Below are 25767 nucleotides of genomic sequence, written 5' to 3'. Positions count from 1 at the left end.
TGAATTAGAAAATCGTGACTAAGGTATTTTAAAAAAATGAAATTCCAATAATAGGTACGTGATAACAAAAAAAATAAAATAATTAAATTCATTATCTGTTAAAATTATGAACCCATTAAATTTAATCAATGGTCAAATACATAAGCAGATTCCTAAACTTGTTGATTTTTTTTTCCTTAAGTATCTCAACTACGTCATTTTCCTATTAAATCATTGAACCCCCATAATTTGTTCCGTTTAATCAAACACCGTTATCTGATGTGGAACCAGACTTGTGAGGAATATTGATAGAGGATACATATGTTGTTCCACAACTCATTAGTCCAATTGATAGTGAAAATGTTCGAGAATAATTGTGTTTTACTTAAGTCATTTGAACATATTAGAAAATAAATGAGACTAACACGGTTTGTCTTCATTCATTTTAATCAAAATTATTACAATTCGAACACAATTGGAGGCATTTACAATAGAAAGGCCGATCAAAATCAACCAACAGTGTTTTAAAGGAATAAATTATGTACGGTTTAATAATCAATAGAAAAATGACGTAGTTGAGGTACCTGAGGGAAAAACCCCAACAAATTTAGAAATCTGTTTATGTATTTTGTCCTTAATCAATCATAAGTCTAAGTTTTCGTAATACATACACTTATTTGTAGATACACGTAAACACATCTATAGTGTTGTAATTTTTTATGAAATATACATATTAAAACGATGATATATATATATATATATATATATATATATATATATATATTATTAATTGAATTCAGAAACTCATAAATCTTTTAATGACAATTATCAGTATGTGGATACACATATTTATGAATAAGTGTGTGTCACAAGAGATTGATTTTTGATCTCTTTAAATCTAATGGGTTCAATATTTAATGGATAACAATTTATATTTTAATTTGTTATTACAATATAGATTCTAATGGTTGAATAATCACGAAAGCACAACAAAAATAAAATAATTGAATAAATGGTGGAGAAATAATATTAATCTTTTTTTTAACCTTTTTATTAATATATTGTAATGGTATGACTGATGTCAGAATTCATCTTACGAGGCTCATGTCAGTGTGTGTCTTTCATTTAACGACATCCAAACTTTCATTCATATATTATCCTTTTATTTTATCCTCAATATATTACTTTTTGAGAGTTTCACTCAAATTTTTTTTTTGTTCTTTTGGCTCAAAACTCTTTTATAGAAAGGAGGCTATCTTGCCGGTCCCCTACCATGTTGAGTACCTTGGTGACAAGACCTGGGAAATGGACAATCCTTTTCCTTCTAGTGTACGGCAACCTAGACATATCAAACAAAACTCAGCATTATTATATCTAATATCATATCAACCTTTAATCTTAAGCCATATTTATTTTGGTATCTGAGCCATTGGCGGATTCAGAATTTTTATTAAGAAAGTTTGGAGAAAAAACAAGTAATATTTAAGATTTGAGGTTTGAACCGCTCAATCATTAAATTAACCTCTAATCTTATATTCAGCAGGTTCAAAAATTCATATATAAACATAAATAATCTTTAAAAATACTTTAAATATACAATGTAATTTTTTGTCGAGGGCTTCGGTGAATCCTCTTGGTCTGCCCTTGATCTGAGCAACCATTGATGTAGAAGTTTCTGCCTTTGAAACATGATGGTCATTTATTCAAAACCTAATTATAAAGGTTTTGATCTTCACTTTGAGCAACAGTGAAGCCTTTATAATTAGGTTCATTCTTGATCATAGTGAATTTGAACGGATTATGATTTAATTTAATTTTAATTTCAGTTTAATCCGTCCATTTTAATATCTGGTAGGTTAGCTATTTTGAGGAGGAACGATATTACTCTTACGAAGGAGGTCCCTATGCTATAATTGTCTTGAAGCCCTACTTGGACAACTTGTTGCACTCACCAAATTTGTCATTTCTGACATAGGATTTTAAGCTCAGCCTCTCATCACACTTCACAGGATAAGACGTATACTGAATTAGTTGATCACCTCTTAAATTTTTCAATAAATTTAATTTTATATATAAGCTGATTTTTTAATTAAGTAACAATATTAATGATGCTTAATAATTGTTAATTATAGCAATATTATTAAGGTCTAGGTCATCTACGACCCCTTAAATTTATTTGTATATTTCACTTAAACACTCTTATTTAACCTTTTGCTTATTGAACACTTTTACTTATATAAAAATTTTCCTTTTAGACACATTTTAATAATCATAGAATATGCCAAGAGTGTGTGATGCACTCGCCATGACATGATAAATTAACTAATTAAAAAGAAGTCACGTTAAAAGAAGCCATATGTCTTTTGCTCTCCAAAATAATTATAATTAAAAAATAAACTAATATCCTCAACTACGTATGTTCCTGCCTCCGCCTCGGACCTGCCCCCCTCGTCCCCCAATTCATCTTCTTCCCCCGTTTTTTTTAAGAAAGAAACTTAAATCATTTAAGTTTATCTACTTCTTTTTTCTAATTTATTTTTATTTTTAAGCTTAGATTTAATTGATTTGGCATAAAGAGAAAGATGAGTGGTGAGAGTGTTTTTCGATGAACAAAATAAAATTTGTGATTAATTGTTTGAAAGGCTAAAAAGTAAGAAAGATATTGACAATGACAAAATTGGAGGAAAATGAGGTGGTGTCGATAGCTGGTAAAAAAGGAGAAAGAAGATGATGGTTAAACAGCATAAATAATTATATATAATAATCAGGCTCCACAACCTAACAACACAGTATATAACTTTCTTAGCCTCCAAGAACCAACATATTCCCCACTTCATAAGCCAAGAAATTAAAATGGATTACTTTGACATTTTGCTAGGAGTGTTATTCGTCTGGGTTTTGGTGCGCGGAGTATTGATTTCAGTTAGAAGAAGCAAAAGAGTTGCACCAGGTCCATTCCCTTTGCCTATCATCGGAAATCTTCATTTGCTTGGTCATAAACCCCACATATCACTTACGCAACTCGCAAAAAAATATGGTCCTATTATGAATCTCAAATTAGGACAAATAAACGCAGTGGTCATTTCCTCGTCCGTCTTGGCTAAAGAAGCTATGCAAAAGCAAGATTTAGCCTTTTCAAATCGGTTTGTTATTGACGCTATCCGTGCCTGCAATCATGATGATTTCTCAGTTATATGGTTACCTGTCAACAACTCTCAATGGAGAACGCTTCGCAAGATCATGAACTCTCACATCTTCTCAGGTAAATAAATATGCAATTGCGTTAAATTTGAGCGGGATAAAATGAGTCCTGAACCAGTTCCGTTTATTATATTTGCAGGAAACAAGCTAGATGCTAATGAGCATCTGAGGACAAAAAAGATGCAGGAGTTGATTGATTACTGTCACAAAAGTAGCAAAGTTGGTGAAGCAGTGGATATTGGCAGAGCAGCTTTTAGAACTTCATTAAATTTGTTGTCCAACACCATTTTCTCTAAAGATTTGACTGATCCATTCTCTGATTCTGCTAAAGAATTTAAGGAATTGGTATGGAAGATCATGGTTGAGGCTGGTAAACCTAATTTGGTGGACTATTTCCCCTTTCTTAAGAAGATTGATCCACAAGGTATAAGGCGACGCTCCACTAATTATTTTACTGAGATTCTTCACCGTATGAGTGATTTGATCGATGAGCGGCTAAAGGAAAGAGAATTGGGAAATCGTGAAAATATTGATGTGTTAGATGCCCTTCTCGACATTAGCCCAGATGAAATCGACAGGAATCAAATCGAACATCTGTGTTTGGTTAGTTTATACTCTTCGATCATTTGTTTTTTACATTTTATTTGTCACTTTTAACCTATCGGATTAGAGAACTATTTTTTCATGTTCTACTCTAACATTACTTACTTATTTCTCAAATCATTTCCCGTTAATAAATATAGTATGACGAATTAGTTATATCAATCATTGTTATCTTAAGCTAGTATGACGACTCTGCATTAGTATGGGTCAAGCCAAACCTCTGTACCAAAGGCTCACAAGTCAACACCTAAGGTGATGGCTTGCTTTTTCTAAAAAGTTATCTCAATTCTCAACCAGTTGTTTGTTTGGTAGCTTGGCTAAATGCTTGTGGCAATAATATCTCTGTCTCACAACAGTGTTCAGTCCCTTTTCTTCTGTGACTGATTCAAAGCAACATATGTTTTGGAAAACTTGATTTTATATGGCATCTACTTCAAATGATCTTAAACCAGTACGTTTTGCAGGACTTGTTTGCAGCAGGGACCGATACGACTTCAAATACATTGGAGTGGGCTATGGCTGAACTACTCAAGAACCCACGTGCTTTGGAGAAAGCACAAAAAGAGCTAGAACAAGTAATTGGCAGAGGCAAACCAATAGATGAAGCTGATGTTGCAAAATTACCTTACTTGAGGTGCATCGTAAAAGAAACCTTTCGAATACACCCACAAGCTCCTTTCCTAATTCCGCGCAAAGTTGAGGAAGATGTTGAGCTTTATGGCTATACTATTCGTAAAGACTCACAAGTTCTTGTGAATGTATGGGCAATAGGGCGCGACTCTAGTCTATGGGAAGACCCTTTAAACTTTAAGCCGGAGAGGTTTTGGGAGTCGGATATAGACTTTAGAGGTCGGGATTTTGAGCTAATTCCATTTGGTGCTGGTAGAAGAATTTGCCCTGGACTGCCTTTGGCTATCAGGATGATTCCAATCGCGCTAGGTTCATTGATAAATACGTTTAATTGGAAGCTACATGGTGGAATTGCACCTAAAGATTTGGACATGGAGGAAAAATTTGGTATTACCCTGGCAAAAGCTCAACCTCTGCTTGCCATCCCTGTTCCATTGTAGATCAAGAATTATTACTACAGTATGTAAAAATATTCTAGTGTATAGTGTCTCTAAAGATCATTTGCATGTCTGTCAAGAACTGTCAAATGCTATATAAGCCATTGTTCTATACTTGTGTATCCTTGAAATAAGACCATGTCACCACCAAGGATTATGTAATTCTTTCTTGGTTTTCAGTAATGACAATATTATTTGAATTAATTATTTTTGCCAATCATGACCTATAAACAAGAACAGAGGAGTAGTTCTTAAATTATTAAATTAGAAGTTTAGTATAAAAAAGTAGTCACTCATCCTAATTAGAACCTTCTAAAATACACCGTTGAAACTATGCACACTGCAACAACACATAGATTTCAGTAAACGTACCTTTTAATTTGACCTCAACTGATTATGTCCTCCAATTTTGAGTGTGCAAACATTGGTATTTTAACTTGTATAAAATTGATAGACACATACCTCCTATGTGCACACGGTGTCCTACATGACAATTGTGTCCTTCAAGAAATTCTGTGTATTATGCCATGTAAGATGTATTTGTCTACTTATTTAATTTTATACAAGTTTAAGTGCTTACTTGTGCAGACTTAAAGTTGGAAAACATAAATATCAACTGAGGTCAAATTAAAGGACGTATATATGCATTATGCCTAGATTTTTCTTTTAGCGGTGATGCTTATTGCCAAGTAGAATTATTTAGTTGTAATTGAATTAATATGGAAGAAGCAAAGTAAATGGCGTCGTGTAGTCCTATGACATTTGAACACTAGCATGGTGTTACAACCTTCGACTTCTACTAAGCACATTGTGCAGGACTTGATAACTCGCTCACGAATCTTTCACGATCTTGCAAGTTCTTAAGCCTTTCTGATACTAATTCGCTAAGGAAATGACGAAAGACACAAGAGAATTTCCTCTCATCTGCCTCTATCATGCTTGTCATACTTGAAGTCTGTCAAAGTTTCGGTATGCGTGATGGCTTCAACAATAATCCTAACATGTCGGTGTTCTAACTTCATCTTGGCCCAATTTTGCGATCCATCCACAAAGTGGAACAATATATCTTCATCTATGAGATTGAAAATTTAAAGTGCGAGGGTGATAAACTCCTTTCACATATGTTAGTATGCTTCCTGCTTCAACTCCTAAAATTTGTGTTTCACCTCATAGATGAGGTTGTTGGGAAAGAAGATCTTCTTGAATTCGACTATAAATGGCTCGACTCACTTTTGGGAGAATCGCTTGTTGTTGCTTGTTGAATTTACAAATGACTATCCCTCTATTTATACTTCTAACTTAGAGATTAATAGGTAAATAATAATATATATGTTAGTCCCTTCATATTTACAAATAAGCTCTTATTCTATAATTCTCTATATAATTAGAAGGAGGTTTTAACCAAACTAAGCCATTTTATAAAGTTATTCACCAAAATAATATGTTTTTCTAAAATTTTATAAAACTAGTATAAACGTATTTCACAGTAACATTTTAAGATATATTTTATTTTTAAAAGTTGATGGCGTCAGATTGATATACGTTACTCACAGTAACGTTTTAAAAGTAAAACGTTACTTACAGTAACGTATATCAACCTAATGCTGTTAGTTTTTAAAAAGTAAAATATATCCTAAAACGTTATCGTGAAATACGTTTATACTAATTTTGTAAAATTTTAGAAAAATATATTACTATGGTAAATTATTTTATATAATGACTTAGTTTGATTAAAAATTCTAATTAGAAGATTCCAAGGACTTTCATGCAGATCCATGAAATTTTAGGATCTATTATGAAAATTCTCAGCATGTCTCTAAAACCTTCCACTATGAGCTAACCTTCTTCCATATAAGGCCTCCACATGGGAAACCTTGTGCCATGTGGCACTTATATGGCGTGATAACGTGGCGGGTCATTACAATGGGTCTTATGACCTCTATATATATATCTCCCAACACATTGCACAAACAGCGGCAGCATGGAAGGAAAAGTAAAGTAATACCCAAGTGACTAACTTGCCTTTGTCTGGAACATAGGCATATATGTGATGATGACATGCTTCCTAGACTTATATATATAGTGGAAGTTTGATTAAAATGGAAAACAATTATTTTTCTGAACATGGATATATTTCGAATTATATAGATGAATAAAATTACTATTTAATAAGATATTCCTATTATTAGTGATAACTTTCTTTACACTTCAGAATTTATAATTTTATTAGTCATAATACTTTATTGTATTCAAATTTCTTATTTTGATTTTAGTTTGTTTATATATAGATATATATTTATTCAAATAATTTTAATTATAAACATCATAGCAGGTATGTGTAGATTTTCATAATATAAGTATTTAATTTAGACATTAAGTATATCTAAAATTAAATTTCTATTAAAGATGTTGTTAAATGTAGGACAAACTACAACTTTCATCTTATACTTGTGTAAAGACAAAAGTCGAAAATTTCAGAGCAAAGTACACGAGGAATAACACATTGCACACGAGAAATAACACAGGAGGCACCCTATATAAAGCTTAGCTATGGCTCCATTGCATCCCAAAACCTCACCAAAAAAAATGGACTATGTGAACATTTGTCTAGGATTCTTCTTCATCTTTTTTTTGGTTCGTGGAGTATTGATTTCACTTAGAAGAAGCAAAAGAGCTGCACCAGGTCCATTCCCTTTGCCTATCATCGGAAATCTTCATTTGCTTGGTCATAAACCCCACATATCACTTGCTCAACTCGCGAAAAAACATGGTCCAATTATGAATCTGAAATTGGGGCAAATAAACACACTCGTCATTTCCTCTTCCGTCTTGGCAAAACAAGTCTTGCAAAAGCAAGATTTATCCTTTTCCAATAGATTTGTTCCAGATGCGCTTCGTGCCTGCGATCACTCTGGTTTATCTGTTGTATGGCTACCTGTCAACAACTCTCAGTGGAGAACACTTCGCAAGGTTATGAACTCTCACATCTTCTCAGGTAAAGAATGCAAAATTGGAAGTTCAATTAAATTTTTTAGTCGTGGCCAAATTTGATTTTTGTTCCCTTTATATATTCGTAGGTAACAAGCTTGATGCGAACGAGCATCTCAGAACTAAAAAGATCCAGGACCTGATTGATTACTGTTACAACTGTAGCAAAGTTGGTGAAGCAGTAGACATGGGCAGAGCATCTTTCAGGACTTCAGTGAATTTGATTTCCAACACAATTTTCTCTAAAGATTTGACTGATCCATTTTCCGATTCCGCTAAGGAATTTAAGGAATTGGTGTGGAACATCATGGTTGAGGTTGGTAAACCGAATTTGGTGGACTATTTCCCCTTTCTTAAGAAGATTGATCCACAAGGTATAAGGCGGCGCTTGACTGAATATTTTACTAAGCTTCTTCACCTTATTAGTGGTTTGATCGATGAGCGGATAAAGGAAAGGAAAATGGGAAATCGGGCAAATGTTGATGTGTTGGATGCCCTTCTCAACATTAGCCCTGATGAAATCGACAGGAATCATATCGAGCATCTGTGTCTGGTTAATTCATTCTCCACTCATCTTTTTCCAATCCTCGATTTTCTGCTTGTCTAATTGAAAGAAACCATTATGTTTTGCAGGAAATGTTTGCAGCAGGGACTGATACAATATCAAATACATTAGAGTGGGCAATGGCTGAACTACTGAAGAATCCACATACTTTGGAGGAAGCACAAAAAGAACTTGAACAAATAATTGGCAGAGGCAAACTAATAAATGAAGCTGATGTTCCAAAATTACCTTACTTGAGGTGCATCGTGAAAGAAACCTTTCGTATACACCCACAAGTTCCTTTCTTAATTCAGCGCAAAACAGAGGAAGATGTTGATTTTTGCGGCTATACTATTCCAAAAGACTCGCAGGTTCTTGTGAACGTATGGGCAATAGGGCGCGACTCTAGTCTATGGGAAGACCCTTTGGAATTTAAGCCAGAAAGGTTTTGGGATTCAGAAATAGACTTTAAAGGTCGGGATTTTGAGCTGATTCCATTTGGCGCTGGTAGAAGAATTTGCCCTGGATTGCCTTTGGCTATCAGGATGGTTCCAGTAGCACTAGGTTCATTGCTAAATATATTTAATTGGAAGCTACATGGTGGAATTGCACCTAAAGATTTGGACATGGAGGAGAGTTTTGGTATTACCTTGGCAAAAACTCAACCTCTGCTAGCTATCCCTATTCCGGTGTAACAGTTGCGATAAACTTAAGAATCCATGTAGTTGCTAAATAAGCAGGCTTTTTGCCATGAAAAATCAAATATTGTTAATTTTATTTGAATTTTCAATGTAGAAGTTGTGTTTGATCATATAATGTCATGAATTAGATCTCATATACGAGATACTATCATCTAATATTGACATCTCCGATTCGTTTACACAGTCTATTCTCTGCTTGTCAAGTGTAAAATATTAAAGCTCCCCATATAGCAACTGTTATGTCCTTTTTAAACTGCCTCCACTGTCTCTTGTTAAAGCTATTTCAAATTCAACTTGAAGTGATTTTAAAATGGAATGGAAAAGTCATAAGTTATAGAATTCTACTTCACAGTTTGCATATAATCACAAAATACATATCAAATACTTTCAAACCACTATATATAAAAGACATAAATTAGTATCTATAAGACTAAAATTCAATCATGTGGTAGCGTGTTTGCCACGTGATCCTTATCATTATCATTATCATTGGCGGGCTCAATTACAAGACCTTGGTGTCGACCATATACTTGACGTTGTCGAGTAAGTCGAGACTAGAGAGGTCTAGGAGGGGGACTTTGAGTAGAATGTAAAATAGCTATTAACTTTACGAAACAGAGCAACAGTACTAATATTGTAAAACGTATAAAATCCAGCCAATCTTTGTGTTTGTATGTCATGTATAACATTTGAAATACATTGACATTGAAAAATGGCCTATACATGACATACATATAAAAATGCTTCACTCATACAGTGAGAAACAACAAACGTATATCAATTACCTTCAAATCACTCTCGCGAAAATCACCATTATAAGAACCAGCCGTTCCATCATAACAATACAAAAATTATTTACATACAGAAGAAGAAAATAAAAGGAGTTTTGTCAGAGTTAATTGATAAAAAGAGACTTATTTTTAGCAATAATTACTCATCCTCGTGATTTTATTTAAAATTCCAGACTAAAGTACAAGAAGAACTTGCACAAGTAATTGGCAGAGGCAAACTAATAAATGAAACTGATGTTTCAAAATTACCGTCCTTGAGGTGCATCGTGAAAGAAAACTTCCGAATACACCCACAAGTTCCTTTCTTAATTCCCCGTAAAGCAGAGGAAGATGTTGAGTTTTGTGGCTATATTATTCCAAAAGACTCCCAGGTTCTTTTGAACATATGGGCGGTAGGGCGGGACTCTAGTCTATGGGAAGACCCTTTGGACTTTAAGCCGGAGCGGTTTTGGGATGGACTCCACAACAGAAGCATGGAGTTTTTACTTTGCTAAATGTATCTATCAAGTTCTTTAATGGCATAACATAAGTGTACTCATTAACTTTGCTTTAACTGACATATATACCCCCAAACTTTTGAGTGTGTGTTGGTATTTTACCTACTTATTCGACTCTTAAGCATGAGTCATTGCTATATTTTGATGCTAATTGAAGGAATTTTAGGTCCTTCATCTTAATATGCATGCATTCCTTCAAAATAAGAAAATTGAAGGATTAGAGCTGAACTTGTACTGACTGAAGTTGGAAATGAACTTGCGTGGGTGCAACGCACTAACAAAGTAAAGAAACTGAAAACTGCAGGTGTGTTTTCGCACGCAGGTCCAAGCAGAAGTTCTACTTACCAGAACTGGAATAAAGATGTTGATGCAGAAGTGCACCTGCATACCTGTCATGTCCGAGCCTACATCTTGTATGTGGACAACACCCGAGAACCATCGTTGGTGCCAAGAGAATATTTGACCTGGCTGACTACTTAGCAGAAGATTGAATCCAGCATATATTAGCTTTAAAATAGAATTCCAATTAGAAGTCTTAAAACTTCTCAACTCAAACTGTCTCAAAATAATCTGAAAACAATAATAATTTGCAAAAATAGTTCGAAAAGGAAATTGAAAGAATCATCAACACTGTCTATCTATATATGAAGCCTCTATAGTTCAACATGGTCGAGACAAGACAGACGACACCTCAAAACTACTAAACTGAAAGATTAAGAAATGGAGTCCCCCGGAATGCAAGCGCTCACCAAAAGATGTCAAGGAGTTCAAAGTGATCTCAACGAAGCACCCGTTAATGATTCTGGATATCTTTATCTACATCATAAAAGATATTTAAGTGTACGAATATGTAATATAACCATGAAAAACAACTCGAAGGTCTCAATGCATAATATAGAGCAACTCATAATAAAAAATATAGAACTCAGAAATCAATAATATAACTTATCTCAAAATTTCTCAAAACTAAGGGTATAACCCTAGATTAAACTTTTACAGACTGAATTTAGATATATGGCATGAGGCCGAACACGGTCCATTACTATGATTAGCGTTACATATCCAGAAGAAACAACTTCTTGGTGAAATTGGAAGAACGCTTGAAAACTCTAACTTTTTCCTCATGGATGTTTATTGTAAGACTTGGAAGCGTTAATAAGAGCAATATAGTTGATTAATACTATTTAAACCTTATTTAGGTGTAAAAAGTTGGTGTTTAAGCTTAAAATGGGTGGGCAAAGACTTAAGTACTACCGCTCTTAGAAGTTATCGAAACCTTATACAAGGCAATCTATAGTACGTTGTTTGATCTATAGACTGTAGATCTCATGCATGGAATTCGTATTAAATGTTAATGCTTGAATGCTATTCTATGGGTTCAAATTACGACCCGTTAAAGTTTCTACGCCATAGATCTAGTTCGTAGAATTCATATTAAATTTTAAGGCTCATAAATTCAATCTACGGGTCCAAACTACGGCTACTTGTATTAAAATGGACAAATATCAAATTCGATAAGTTTTTGAATATGTAAAGGATTAAAATTGGTAAATTGATAGTTAAGGAACTAAAACTAGTAAGTGTGTAGTTAATGGAACAAAACTGATAAGTTTTTGCATAGTTAAATGACTAAATTCGTTAAGTGTTTAAGAGATCATTTTAGACTTACTCTATAGTTAAGGGACTATTTATGTCATTTTCTCAATTTACCTTTATCATTAATTATAATTATTTTCTTATTATATTTTTCAAGATATTGTATTTATTATTCCCTCCGTTCAATAATAGTTGTTCACTATTGACTTGTCATACTCTTTAAGAAACAATAAATAATATATGCAATATTACTTGTTTTATTTTGTCGGAAAATATATTGTAAATTTTAGGACTTGTTAGAGTCACACTTAATTTTTTAAAGAAAAAACTTAGCTTTCGAAAAGATTTAAACAGGAAATCGATTGAAAACTTAAAGGGGGTTCAAGGATTCTTATTTATATTTTAGGAAGGTTGTTACGACACCTAAAATATTTGCAACTAACTTATTTGGCTAAAAAAATGTCTAACTTAATTTTGAGATAAAGATTATTTAAAGTTGTTTAAAAAGTGAAGTGTTGATTTTATTATCTTATCGAAACTTGCAAAATTTATTTTAAGTTTATTTATTTTTTGATTGATTTAATTATGATAACGAGGTGGTGTCATTGTGGGGATTCGAATTCTTTAACCCTAAAAGCTAACGACAACTAATAAGCAAATAAATAGGCCGATAAAGTAAAGGAAAGAGAGAGTTGGGTCTAAATTCGATTTCTGTCCGCCTTGGATCACTATTTGGACCCATTCTTGTTTTTAGGCCTTTTGGTCCATTCGATTTGTACCTGTCCTAAATTCTAGTAAAGTAATAATACAAAAGACAAGGACTTAGGCCCAACATTAACAAAATACAACATACTAAAAAAACACATAAAAAAACAAAAAAGGGATATATCTGTCAAAAATCTTCAACTCTGACCTGTCTGAATTCTTTCAACTTCGGAACCTGTATATCAATTTGGGCTAGTTAACTCAAATAGGAGGAATTGAGCCTTCATGGCTCTCTTCAAGATGTGGGAAAAGGAAGGAGTTATTGACGAACTCGAGACGATTTCACATGCAAACAAAAAATAAATAAACAAAGATGTAGTGGTAACTCAATGTTTTGTAAAAGAAAAATATATAGAATGAAATAAATATTACTACTTAAATATCACCACAACACACTACATAATTTGATTAGCCACTGATATAAAGAAAATAAAAATAAAACAGGCATGAAGGGAAAAAGAAATCAACACCCGTAGAAGCACATTAATACGTTAGAAACAGTGATATGAAGTCAACAACATTTATAATAAACTTATTTATAATAGCAATCATGAAGCAACAGAAATGAACTATCTTAAAAGCATTTTATGCTAAAAAAATATTAATTAAGAGAGCAGCAAAACAGTTTTAAACAAAAGTATTAAACAAAAACGAGACAGAGGTTTGTGTCAAGATACAAAGACGACACGATTTAACAAAAATGAATTCATATCATGACAAGGAGAAAAAAAAAAGTTTGCTAAACAAAGGTCAATACATGGCTGGATCACACACTATTCAAACTATTATTTAGAGATCGAACTTTCAGAATAGGAAGGCCCAAAACCTAACAGCGACAAGTAGACAGAAAGTTGTTGTAAAGCAACATCAGAGATCATGGACCAACGAACCATCGAGACGGGCATGTGTAGATACACAAATTTTATTGGATTTAACTTATACAAAATTTGGATTAAATCCATGTTTATTTGGGTTGAATGATTAATTTGGGCTTTACAAACAAATAAGTCCATTTTTATTAAATTCAAGTCCAAGGTCCATTTCACCTTGCAGCTCAAACTCATGCCACTTGTCATAGTAACTAGACATCTAAGACCAACAAGGTGACGCCATGTATCCAAATGAGGTGACAGTCCCAGTCAAATGCAAGAACGAATCACAATGTGCCAAGTGTCAAAATGACATTCTTTGGCTAATCACAACCAACCTTGTCCACCCTTTACAACTATAAATAGGGGATAAACATGATATTCAAGAGAGAGGGAAGAAAGACTTAAACAAGCATTATGCAATTGGAGAAAGCTACAACATCAACAACATAGCTTGCTAGCTGTACCTATTCTACTATAGATGTTGGGATAAACTTAAAAAATTTATGGGTCGTTTGGAGGCCGCGTGAGAATAAATAGTTCATGTATTATGTATGATATTGTTCAGTATTATGTTTAGTAGGAACTTGAGCTTATGCATTACTATTAATCCATGGATTAGTTATATCTTCTACATGATATTATAGGATGTATTACTAATATATTTCATTTGGAGGGACTGGTGATACATATGCTATAAAACCATGGGATAAGACTATGTAAACAAAAAAATAACCCCCAAATCATTTTAATTATTTTATTTATTTTCTTGATTGAATGTTTTATATTGTACTAGTAAATTTATTTGAATAATTTAGCTTACAAATTATTTAGAGAGAATTGACGTTTGTTAATAAATAAATCGGAAAAGGACCTAAAATACCCTCGAAGTATTGAAAATGGTACACAATTACCCTCATCCACCTATTGGCCCCCAAATACCCTTCACATCCACCTTTGGGTCCAAATTTACCCCTTCATTAACGGATCAAAATTAAAAATAATTAAATAATAATTTTTAATTACGTGGCACTCAACCACTGGTTGTAATTTAATTATTTAAAATAATTTTAAACCCACCCATTTTAACTAAACCCGCCCCACTTGACCCAATTTTTTTTTAAAAAAACCCATCTAATTAAAATACCCTAAAACCTTATTTCTCCAATTTTCACAACTTCCATCGACTCCATTGTCTTCTTCTTCTTCTTCATCCTGCAACTTTCACCGTGTGCGTTCACAGTGGTTTCGTTTACTGCTATGTACTGTCAAAGATATAGTACTGACCAACTTGGACAACAAAACTTCTCCATGACTTGAGAGAGTGAGAGAGAGCATAAGTTTTGATTAACTGAATATTTGTATTAATTATACGTACGTTCTCAGATATTTTGATTTCCTTCCTACCTCAATATTCGACTCAAGTGAACATCATCTCCATGTTTCTGTCTTTCGCCAGATCATACCCTCCCAATTCAGTGGAAAAATGATACATTATCAGCTCAACTTGAAGGCATACTGTGTCTTGACAAATATATTTATTACAGAAGACTACTAGTGACCTCAAGCCCAACACATATATACCTAATTTCCAAGTAAAACTTTCAATATTTTTGGATACCTGACTGTCAATATGCTCATGCCTTCTTAAGTAAGGAAGATCTGTGTGTTTGTTTCGTGTTATGTATCAAAATGAACGGTGTACTCTAATTGTAAATATTTGGTATATTCTTGTTCTTACAGATCTTTTTCAACTGTAGGAAGTATACCGCGTAGATCTTCCAGGTCCACCAAATATTGGAGAGGAAAAAAAACGACTAAAGAAGAGAAAATCTTAAGTAAAATGCTAAGGAAACTTTCATCCTGATTGCAATGTTTCTTCTTTAGCTTGACTTATGTCCTATCAAGAAACCAGCTTAATTGGCACCATTGGCCAGAGGCTTCTGGCTAATCCACACAGGTAGGGGCGGAGCTATACGTATGAAAGGACGGTCAGTCCAACACCCTTAATTGAAAAATTATATCATATATATAGGTAAAATGTTGTGTAATATCTGGATATATAATTAGTTAGAATTTTTGACCAAAATAAGCCATTTTATAAATCAATTCACCAAAATAGTATGTTTTTAATTTTGTTTACAAAACTAGTATAAACGTGGTTCACAGTAACGTTTTATACTTTATTTATTTTTTAAAAAATTATTTTATTTTAAAAAATTTAATGAGAAAAGGGACGGTCTGCTAACGACGTTAAATAATAATACGTAACTGGAAATTACGTTTTAACTCTAATACGTTATTGGGAATAACGTTTTAAGCATATATAATTTAATAATAATACGTAACTGGAAATTACGTTTTAACTCTAATACGTTATTGGGATTTAAGCATATATAATTTAATAATAATAAGTAACTGAAAATTACGTTTTAACTCTAATACATTATTGGGAATAACGTTTTAAGCATATATAGTTTATTGAAACCAAAACCCCCAATTTAGTTATATAAAATTGGGGAAGAAGCTCCTTTTTCCATTGAAGCGTAACATAGGAATTAACCCCTTCTCCTCTTTCCCTCTCTTCTCTGTATTATCGCACTCGATTGCAACCCATATTTTTCCAAACTCGCCGGCACTCGGCTGAGACCAATACGACAAATTGGGGAAGAAAACCCTTCAAGAAAACCCTCCAAGAAAACCCACTTCATTCTCCAAACCTACCTTCAAGTTACAAGGGATGAAGAGAACTAGCATCAAATCTCGCTCCAAAGGCACAATGGAGTTGATGAATGCTGTATCTGAAGAGTGGAGGTGAAATTTTCAAAACTTTGAAAACGGCTGCAGCAGATCTGCTTTAAAAAGGTAAAAAAAACTTTGATAAAGAAGAGTTCTTTTTGTGATTCAGGTAATTTTGTCATACATTGATTTAGTTTATCTTATAGTTGATGAATTTTGTCATACATTGATTTAGAGACGACGATAGAATTCATTACTTTCCATTCTAAAATTAGGAGATGGCCAATACGCCTTATGGCAAACCGGTGAGAAGGACTCAGAATATGTTGCAACATAATTCTCTACAGTGAAATGTTCACTAACAAAGTTTCTAGCTAGCTCTCCCATTCTATCAGTAACCTTCATGACATGTGAACATGGGAAATGTAAATTAATCCATTTTCCACAATCACATTTTCTTTCGTTCAGTGAAACACAATCAGGATTACCACCAGTACCATCAACTTGAATAGATCTAACCTCAAATACCCCTGTGGGTATATTCCAATAAAAAACAAAGTGCCTTTTTGAACTTTCATAGTTCTTCTCCCACTTCATTTTGAACCTTTCGGTCCACAATTCATCTTGTTCTAGGAGTTGTTGCGCTCTTTTAGACCTACGAGTGTATCTTTCAACAGTTTGCTCTAATGAAAGTCTGACCATAGAAGTGACCGGCAAGCCACGTGCTTTTTTCAACACTCCATTGAACGACTCTGAAAGATTTGTTGTCAACACTCCCCATCTTTTACCACCATCATGGCTAACCGTCCATTTCTCCAAGGGGATTTCCATGAGATATTCATATGCATCTTCATTTTCTTCTCTAATTTGCCAAATCAAGGACTCAAATTTTCTTACTTGATGGGTTGAAGCAGCCCTCCACATCAGCCTACTAAGATCCTTGTTTGAAAATCGAGATTGAAAATTACTCTTAAGATGCCTTACACAAAATCGATGGAAGACTCGAGGCTCCTGAAATCGCCGCAACTCCTGCAAACTTGTCAATATTCCTTTTGACCTATCAGATATAACACAAATATCTTCTCTATCTTTTATGACATGTGCACTCAAATTCTTAAAAAACCATTTCCATGCTTCTTTCGATTCTTTGTCTACAATAGCAAACGCTAGAGGAAGAATATTATCATTTCCATCAATTCCAACAGCAATCAATAATTTAATCTCATATTTTTTTATACAAAAATCGATGGAAGACTCGAGGCTCCTGAAATCGCCGCAACTCCTGCAAACTTGTCAATATTCCTTTTGCCCTATCAGATATAACACAAATATCTTCTCTATCTTTTATGACATGTGCACTCAAATTCTTAAAAAACCATTTCCATGCTTCTTTCGATTCTTTGTCTACAATAGCAAACGCTAGAGGAAGAATATTATCATTTCCATCAATTCCAACAGCAATCAATAATTTAATCTCATATTTTCCATACATATGAGTTCCATCTACTGAAATAACAGGGCGACATGTTTGAAATCCATCAATGCATGACTTGAAAGCCCAAAATACATATTTAAAAGTTTTTACCTCTAATGAACTCATAGACTCTTCGTGTTTCCATTCCACAATTTTTCCATGGTTAAAGTGTTGAGAAGCTGCAAAAAATTTGGGTAGGTCACTAAATGATTTCTTAAAGTCACCATACACCAATTCAAATGCGCGTTGACGCCCAAGCCACGCTTTTCTGTATGTTATTTGATGACCAAATTTTTCGTGAACCTTGGAAATGACATCTACCACCAAAACCTTGGGATTTTTTTCAATTTGATTAATAATCAAAGATGCAATTAAATTGGTATTTAGATTGGCATGACCTCTAGAAAGCCCCTCAGTCTCACATCTATGATTTTCAATATATTTTCCTATTTTCCAAAGGTTATCTCCAACCTTTTGTCCTCGGAGAAACCACAAGCAACCCAATGAAGTATGAAACTTGCATCTTGCAACCCATAAACTCTTGTTTGATGTCACTACCGTGAATTCTTTATTTTTTTTTAAACTCCAAATTGTCACAGCTCGTTTTAATTTTTCTTTACTATTAAAAAAACATACCTTTTTTCAAATCTTTTGTGCCATCTTCAGACCAGACGGAACAATACTCCATCTCATATTCACATGTAGACATGAAAATGTCTTCCTCGTTATCTAATGTTCTAAAATAGGGTACATCATTTTGCACTTCAGACACATCCTTTTCAAATTGATTAGGAAGATTTATACCAATGTCATTTTGAGAAAAATCTCTAGCATTATTGATATCTTTATCTGATTCACTTTCACCATCATCTTTTGAAGGTTCATCTTCCTCCGAACTTTCTTCACTAATTTCAACATTTACATCACTATATGGATCAACATTGTTCTCATTTTCTCTGTGGAAAAAGAAGTTCAATTAAATTTTAGAAAATTATGATACATAGAAGCTTGTTTTAAAATCAGTAATTTATTCTCCATAAGGTTATTCCTTAAAAAAGTTAAGGTAATTAATCACAAAAAATATCACTATCTATCTATATATGTATATTTATAATGAGTAAAATTGTGTTATCAACTAATTATATTAAAATTCATTAAAACATAAATTTGTTGTTTTACCTGCCCTCATATTTTCTCCAACTATTGTCAACATGTCTTTGGCTACTTGAACCTTCGCCAAATGCTCCTTGGTCATGCATTAACAATTGTTGAAGTGGTGGTTGAGCAATCGGCTCTGCATAATGAGGTTGACTAACCGTGGCAAATCCATAATTTTGAGACAATAAATTCATGTGATAACCATGTTGACCACTAATTTGAAATATATCATTTTGATTTGTTGATTTGGTCTTTACATACATTTCCAAAACATTTATGTCAATCTTATCCGCAAAATTTTGAGGTATAACAAAAAATTGTAGCAAAGATTGATCATCATCAATTTTAAACTCAATGAACCTTGTATGGTTACCTTGAATCGAACAAGGATATTTTCCCAAAATATCCATTTGAATATTTTCACTAGTTGTACCCATTTTCTCATGCAATAATTCAACCAATTCAACATACTTCATTGAAGTATACATGTTAATAATCATTCTAGCACATTCAGTATACCTGCATCCGTTCATTTCAGTAATTATTTCGCCACCCCAGTACAAAGCAACCATCACATTATGTTCAAAATTTGCCATTTTTATTCCTACACATAAAAATAAGTCATCTTTCCAAGTAATAAATTAGAAAAATATTTGAAAGCTATGGTAAAAATAATAACACAATATGATACATTGACTTGACTTATTTAATTCATACCTTTGTAAATATTGTTTCAAAATTGGGCTACACAAACAAAATTTTGAATGAATATTGTTAGAGTGTTTAGAACATTTGTTTCAACAAGGTTCATTTTATAACCATTTGTCGTCAGTAAAAAAAAGAGAAAATTAACTTTAACATAGTGTCGTAATTGATAGTCACGATTTAATGCAGAAATGTGATCAGCGATAACGTTTTATGATCTGTAAGATTCCAATGTAGCAGGATTTTATTCTTAATCTGGTGCCCCGTGATTAAATAAACCTAAAACGTGATTGACAGATACGTTTTATATAATAAACGTGATTGTCAGTTACGTTTTATAATCTGTAAAATACAGGATTCGATTCTTTAATTGCAGAGCTCGTGACTGGATAAAACGTACTAAAATATAACGCTCTAAAACGTGATTCTAGATAACGAAGTATAAAACGTTATTGTCAATAACGTTTTATTTCTGTTTGCTCCGTGAACTTTTGATTTTTTTTTCATTAAATTTTTTAAAAATAAATAAAGCATAAAACGTTACTGTGAACCACGTTTATACTAGTTTTGTAAACAAAATTAAAAACATACTATTTTGGTGAATTGATTTATAGAATGACTTATTTTGGTCAATTCTTCTAATTAGTTAACACCCTAATGTATGACAAAGGCTAATGGTTTGTGTTGAGTCCATCCCATTATCTGGTCAACTTTAGCTATTCAATTGCTACAAGCAATTGTTAAAAAAGAATAGTAATTAGAGTCGAAAATAAAAGATTTGGTGGTTGGCAAATTGGTATGATTTGCAATCATTTTTAACTTTACTATATATACCTATGTCATTAGTGACATAAGCATGGTTTTATCCTTCTATAAATAGAGCATTCTTACTCATTTGTTAAACACATCAAAGCTAGATAGAAGAATCACTTTGAGAGAAAAGTGAGGTATTCCATAGACTATAAGAGTGTGAGTGATATTTTAGTAAGGTGGAAATCAAAGAGTGTTGTTCCTTTTGAGTGTGTAATAGTCACTTTGAGTATTGTATTCATGACTACACTGTGTAAAATTCCTTACTATAGTGATATATGTTGCTCCTCTTGGCCTATAGTTTTTTCCCTTATTGAGAAGGGTTTCAACGTAAATTTCTTGGTGTCGTTATTTTCCCATTTTATTTCCATTACTTTTACCATATATATTGTTGTGTTTATTCTCGTTTTCCCAACAGTCTGGTGGTAACCGTGTTCATTTATGTGTAGAGGTTTGCGGTTTGATCCTCACTTTTTAAAACACACTCTCTTTTCAAATGAAAAGAAAAAAACAGATCCTCACTTGCTGCGTATTTTTAACAACAATCTCTTTTTAAATAAAAATAAAACACAGAAATAGTTGTCATGTATCTTCTCTATGTTTCTAGCCTTAGTAGGTGTTTGGCCATGTGATACCATATCACGATATGGTATCGTGAGATGAAATTAGCGTTTGGACATGCGATTTTACGCTGATTCCATCTCATGATATGATATCATCAGATGTGATACCATATCGTCCTCCAAAAACCATGATGTGGAATCATATGGGAATATCATATCATGATTTGAGTTATTTTAATATAAAAATTGATCCACAAGCTTATATTTTGTTAAAACAACCCACTTTTATATCTAATAACCATTTATTTTACATATAAATAAAATTTACAATCACATCATTACATTTTATAATTTATTATTCTCATCGACATAAAATTTATTATTCTCACCAACATATAATCACTTTAACTCACACTTCACGATTATTGAGTAATAAAATCTTGAAGAGCCGGTTAAAGGTATTTCATTTACTCAAATATACTGATGAAACAATTACTTAAGCGGAAAACAAATAACTTTATAATAATTTATTATACGATTTTATGATTTTTTATTTATTTGATAAAATAATTTGGTTCATTTTAATAGTTTTAGAACTTATGAGATTTTTATGTTTATGAGAAAATATACAACACCAAAATTACATATCGCATGTCCAAACAAAACTTCAATTTCATCCCATGATTCCATATCATAATACCATATCATGATTCCGTATCATGATACCGTATCGCATGGTCAAAATGGCTCTTAAATTGATTAACCTAATAATTAAGATTTTATTGTTTTCTATATATTTTCGATCAGTATTAAGTAATTATTAGGTATACACATTCTCAAGAATTTTTTTTAAAAGATAAAATTAAAGATTATTAACCACTATTAAACTTTTGATTATTTCTAAACTATTTTTTTAGAAAATGTAAAATAGTTAAGAATCTTACTAAAACAAATGGTAAATATAGAAATAAGTTTTGATAGCTATCTCGAACTTTGAAACATTCAGTTATTTGAATCACGAAAAAAGTCTCAACATTTTATTTAATATGAATTAAAGTGAGTATATTCAACTAGTAGCTAAAATTACTTTTGTTGAATTTTGTCCATTAGTTTTGATTTGTATCATTGATAGTTATATAATTTTAATTTTTCGAATGATTTAGTAATTAAATGATATGTAATTTCATTTTTAAATTTGGGTGCACCCACTCATCAATAAAAAATATTTTGTGCATGCACTCCGCTAGAAAAATATCGACTCTTTTAAAGTTTGAACATCCTTGGTGGAATTCTTGACTCCGCCTCTGCACTCGGGTAATTTTTGATTTTTTTAAAGCCTTTTCAACTATAGATTCTTATATCTATGGATGATGCTTCATCTTTTGATAATGTGATTACCCAATTAGTCGAAGAAAAATGCAACTTCAATTTCAAAATTAACTGTGGAAAAAATGCAGATATATGAATAACATCATTGTTGAAAGTGAAAATGCAACGGGTTGAGTACAGGAGAATGTGTAAAAAGATTTCTTCGTCATCTTTTTTTGTGCTTTCAACATATCATGTTGTTGATTTTTTTAATCAATTTTTTTTCATCTTTTTCTGATACACATGAGTTCAGATTTTAATATACCTAATTGTTTTTGTTTTATAAATTAATGTATAATGTCTTCAGTAAAACATTATGATGCATTCCAATTTCATCATGCATAATAATGTATCATGTTCAAATATTAGTTTTGATACATAACTTTTCATTTATTGAAACACAAATTAGTATATATCATGTTCATAGTTATGTATTTTATAAATAGCTATTACAAATTTTGTTATCTTTTACTACCATATACGACATACACTTAAACTTATTTAATTTCGTGTCTCGTGCCTTTATTATTTATCAGATACATGATTATTTCAAATTGTATAATCTACCATGTACGAATTACTGTCATGTATTTGCAGTTCTAAAATTTTATTCAGACTTATTCAAATTAAAAGATTATGTGTCTGTATACATACCGAGCAAATATACTTGATACATAAATTGTAATGTTTTATAGCGCTAAAGCATATTGTATCAAATTAATTGTCTAATGTATCACATGTTATGCATCCGGATAAATGTGATGTATCTAGATGACACAAATTTAAAGAGATTTCTGTAAATTGAAAAATGATAGGAATAACATATAATTTGCTTATTACATTATGAAATTCCTAAAAATTATATTTAAAAAAAGCAAAAGATATTTTTTTAAATGGAACAAAAAAAAGATAAAAATAAACAAATAAAAATCGATGATTATATTAGTAATTAGATAAGATTAAATTAGATAGTACACCTGCAGATATTTTTTAAATGGAATAAAAAGATAAAAATAAAAAAAAGAAAGCCGGCGATTATATTAGTAATTAGATAAGATTAAAATTCGATAGTACACATGCAGATGCTTTTAAAATAGAATAAAAAAAATAAAAACAAACAAATGAAAACCGGTGATTATATTAGTAATTAGATAAGATTGAAATTCGATAGTACACATGCAGATGCTTTTAAAATGGAATAAAAAAAGAGATAAAAACAAACAAATGAAAACCAGTGATTATATTAGTAATTAGATAAGATTAAAATTCAATAGTACACATGCAAATGCTTTTAAAATGGAATAAAAAAAGAGATAAAAACAAACAAATGAAAGCCGGTGATTATATTAGTAATTAGATAAGATTAAAATTCGATAGTACACATGCAGATGCTTTTAAAATGGAATAAAAAAAAAGATAAAAACAAACAAATGAAAACCGGTGATTATATTAGTAATTAGATAAGATTAAAACTCGATAGTACACATGCAGATGCTTTTAAAATGGAATAAAAAAAAGGATAAAAACAAAAAATGAAAATCGGTGATTATATTAGTAATTAGATAAGATTAAAATTCGATAGTACACATGCAGATGCTTTTAAAATGGAAAAAAAAAGAAGATAAAAACAAACAAATGAAAACCGGTGATTATATTAGTAGCTAGATAATATTAAAATTCGATAGTACATATGCTGATAATGCATTAAATTAAATTTAATCCATTAATATACTAATTCTTATTACCACAGCTAGAAACACATCATCCCAACAGCTCATAAGTGAGGAACATGCTAAATGAACTTCTAAAAAATTGTATAAGCCTTAAGTGCACATGTTTAATGAAATTTTGTAATTTTAAATTAAAATATATTAATATAATATTAATTTTTTTTAAAAATATAATTTAAATACATTGAAATATGAAATTAAAAAATTAATATTTTAAAAATAAATTTTAAAAAACAAAATAAATAAATTAAAAAACAAGAGAATATATTACTAACTAAATAAGATTAAAACTTTAAAATATGACAGCGCGCTGCACATGCTCATTGAATCCATTAATCTTATTATTACCGAATATCTAGTCAGATTTGTGCGGACATATTAAGGACTTGGACACCCCAACACGTTATACTACAATAATAATAATAATAATAATAATAATAATAATAATAATAATAATCTAATCCTAATCATAGTCTTAATTATGTTATAATTATAATCTTATCTAATTCTAATTATGGTGTAGTCTTAATCATGTTATAATTATAATCTTATCTAATCCTAATTAATTGTCACGACCCAAATCGGGCCGCGACTGGCACCCACACTTACCCTCCTATGTGAGCGAACCAACCAATCTAAACCTTAACATTTCAATATAATATCAACAGAAAGTAATGCGGAAGACTTAAACTCATTAATAAAAACCAATTCAATAACTTCTAAAAACTCAACAACTATTATTATCCCCAAAATCTGGAAGTCATCATCACAAGAACATCTATCCTCAAATTACTAATCTAAGAGTATCTAAGAAGCTAAAATACATAAAAATCTAGTCCATGCCGGAACTTCAAGGCATCGAGACATGAAGAGGAAGATCCAGTCCAAGCTAGAAGCATTAGCCCACCCTGAAATCCGGAGTAATGAAGACTGGCTAGAGTTGCGGTTGAGTTGAAGACGACGGCACGTTTGCTGCACTCCACAAATAATCAAAAAGAAAACATACAAGTAGGGGTCAGTACAAAACACGGGTACTGAGTAGATATCATCGGCCAACTCAAAATAGAAAACAGTATATATCAGATAATATCATAAATCAACTACAATACTCAATCTGTAGCAACACCATGTACAAGAATATTTGATAAATAACGTCAAGTACACTCATGAGGACTCAAGCCTCCATATCATACTCATTTGGGAATTAGGTTCATTAGATTGAGTATATTAGCATCTTTCAAGATTCATCACCTTTATTCTTGTGTCGGTACGTGACACTCCGTTCCCTTACTACTATGTGTCGGAACGTGACACTCTGATCCCCTAGTTCTATGTGTCGGTTCGTGACACCCGATCCCCTAATTCTACGTGTCGGTTCGTGACACCCGATCCCCTAATTCTACGTGTCGGTTCATGACACCCGATCTCCTAATTCTACGTGTCAGTTCGTGACACCCGATCCCCTAATTCTACGTGTCGGTTCGTGACACCCGATCCCCTAATTCTACGTGTCGGTTCGTGACACCCGATCCCCTAATTTCATTCTATTAATTCCTCAAGCCTTCTTTTATACCAAGGCATCATCAATCTCATTACTTTAGTTCATCAAGCCTTCTATT

General features: G+C 32.1%; 3 protein-coding genes across 3 annotated transcripts; 2 read left to right on the top strand and 1 right to left on the bottom strand.

The window, feature by feature from the left end:
- Window positions 1–2281: 2281 nt before the first annotated feature.
- Window positions 2282–5054, top strand: LOC101262378 (geraniol 8-hydroxylase-like). Its single transcript, XM_004233377.5, has 3 exons — window positions 2282–3241; window positions 3320–3783; window positions 4248–5054. The coding sequence occupies exons 1-3, from the start codon at window positions 2833–2835 to the stop codon at window positions 4851–4853; spliced, it is 1479 nt and encodes a 492-aa protein (XP_004233425.1). The 5' UTR covers window positions 2282–2832; the 3' UTR covers window positions 4854–5054.
- A 2242-nt stretch (window positions 5055–7296) lies between these two features.
- Window positions 7297–9262, top strand: LOC101262683 (geraniol 8-hydroxylase-like). The gene is made up of 3 exons (XM_004233378.5): window positions 7297–7845; window positions 7928–8391; window positions 8472–9262. The coding sequence occupies exons 1-3, from the start codon at window positions 7401–7403 to the stop codon at window positions 9075–9077; spliced, it is 1515 nt and encodes a 504-aa protein (XP_004233426.2). The 5' UTR covers window positions 7297–7400; the 3' UTR covers window positions 9078–9262.
- A 7309-nt stretch (window positions 9263–16571) lies between these two features.
- LOC138342159 (uncharacterized) lies at window positions 16572–19568 on the bottom strand. The gene is made up of 4 exons (XM_069294358.1): window positions 18994–19568; window positions 18451–18770; window positions 17631–17993; window positions 16572–17506 (listed from the first exon to the last, which is right to left on the bottom strand). The coding sequence occupies exons 1-4, from the start codon at window positions 19566–19568 to the stop codon at window positions 16572–16574; spliced, it is 2193 nt and encodes a 730-aa protein (XP_069150459.1).
- Window positions 19569–25767: the final 6199 nt, after the last annotated feature.

This window comes from Solanum lycopersicum, chromosome 2, assembly GCF_036512215.1.
Source record: "Solanum lycopersicum chromosome 2, SLM_r2.1".
NCBI lineage: Eukaryota > Viridiplantae > Streptophyta > Magnoliopsida > Solanales > Solanaceae > Solanum > Solanum lycopersicum.
The sequence above is the reverse complement of the archived record's forward strand: the minus strand, read 5'-3'. Positions and strand labels throughout refer to the sequence as shown.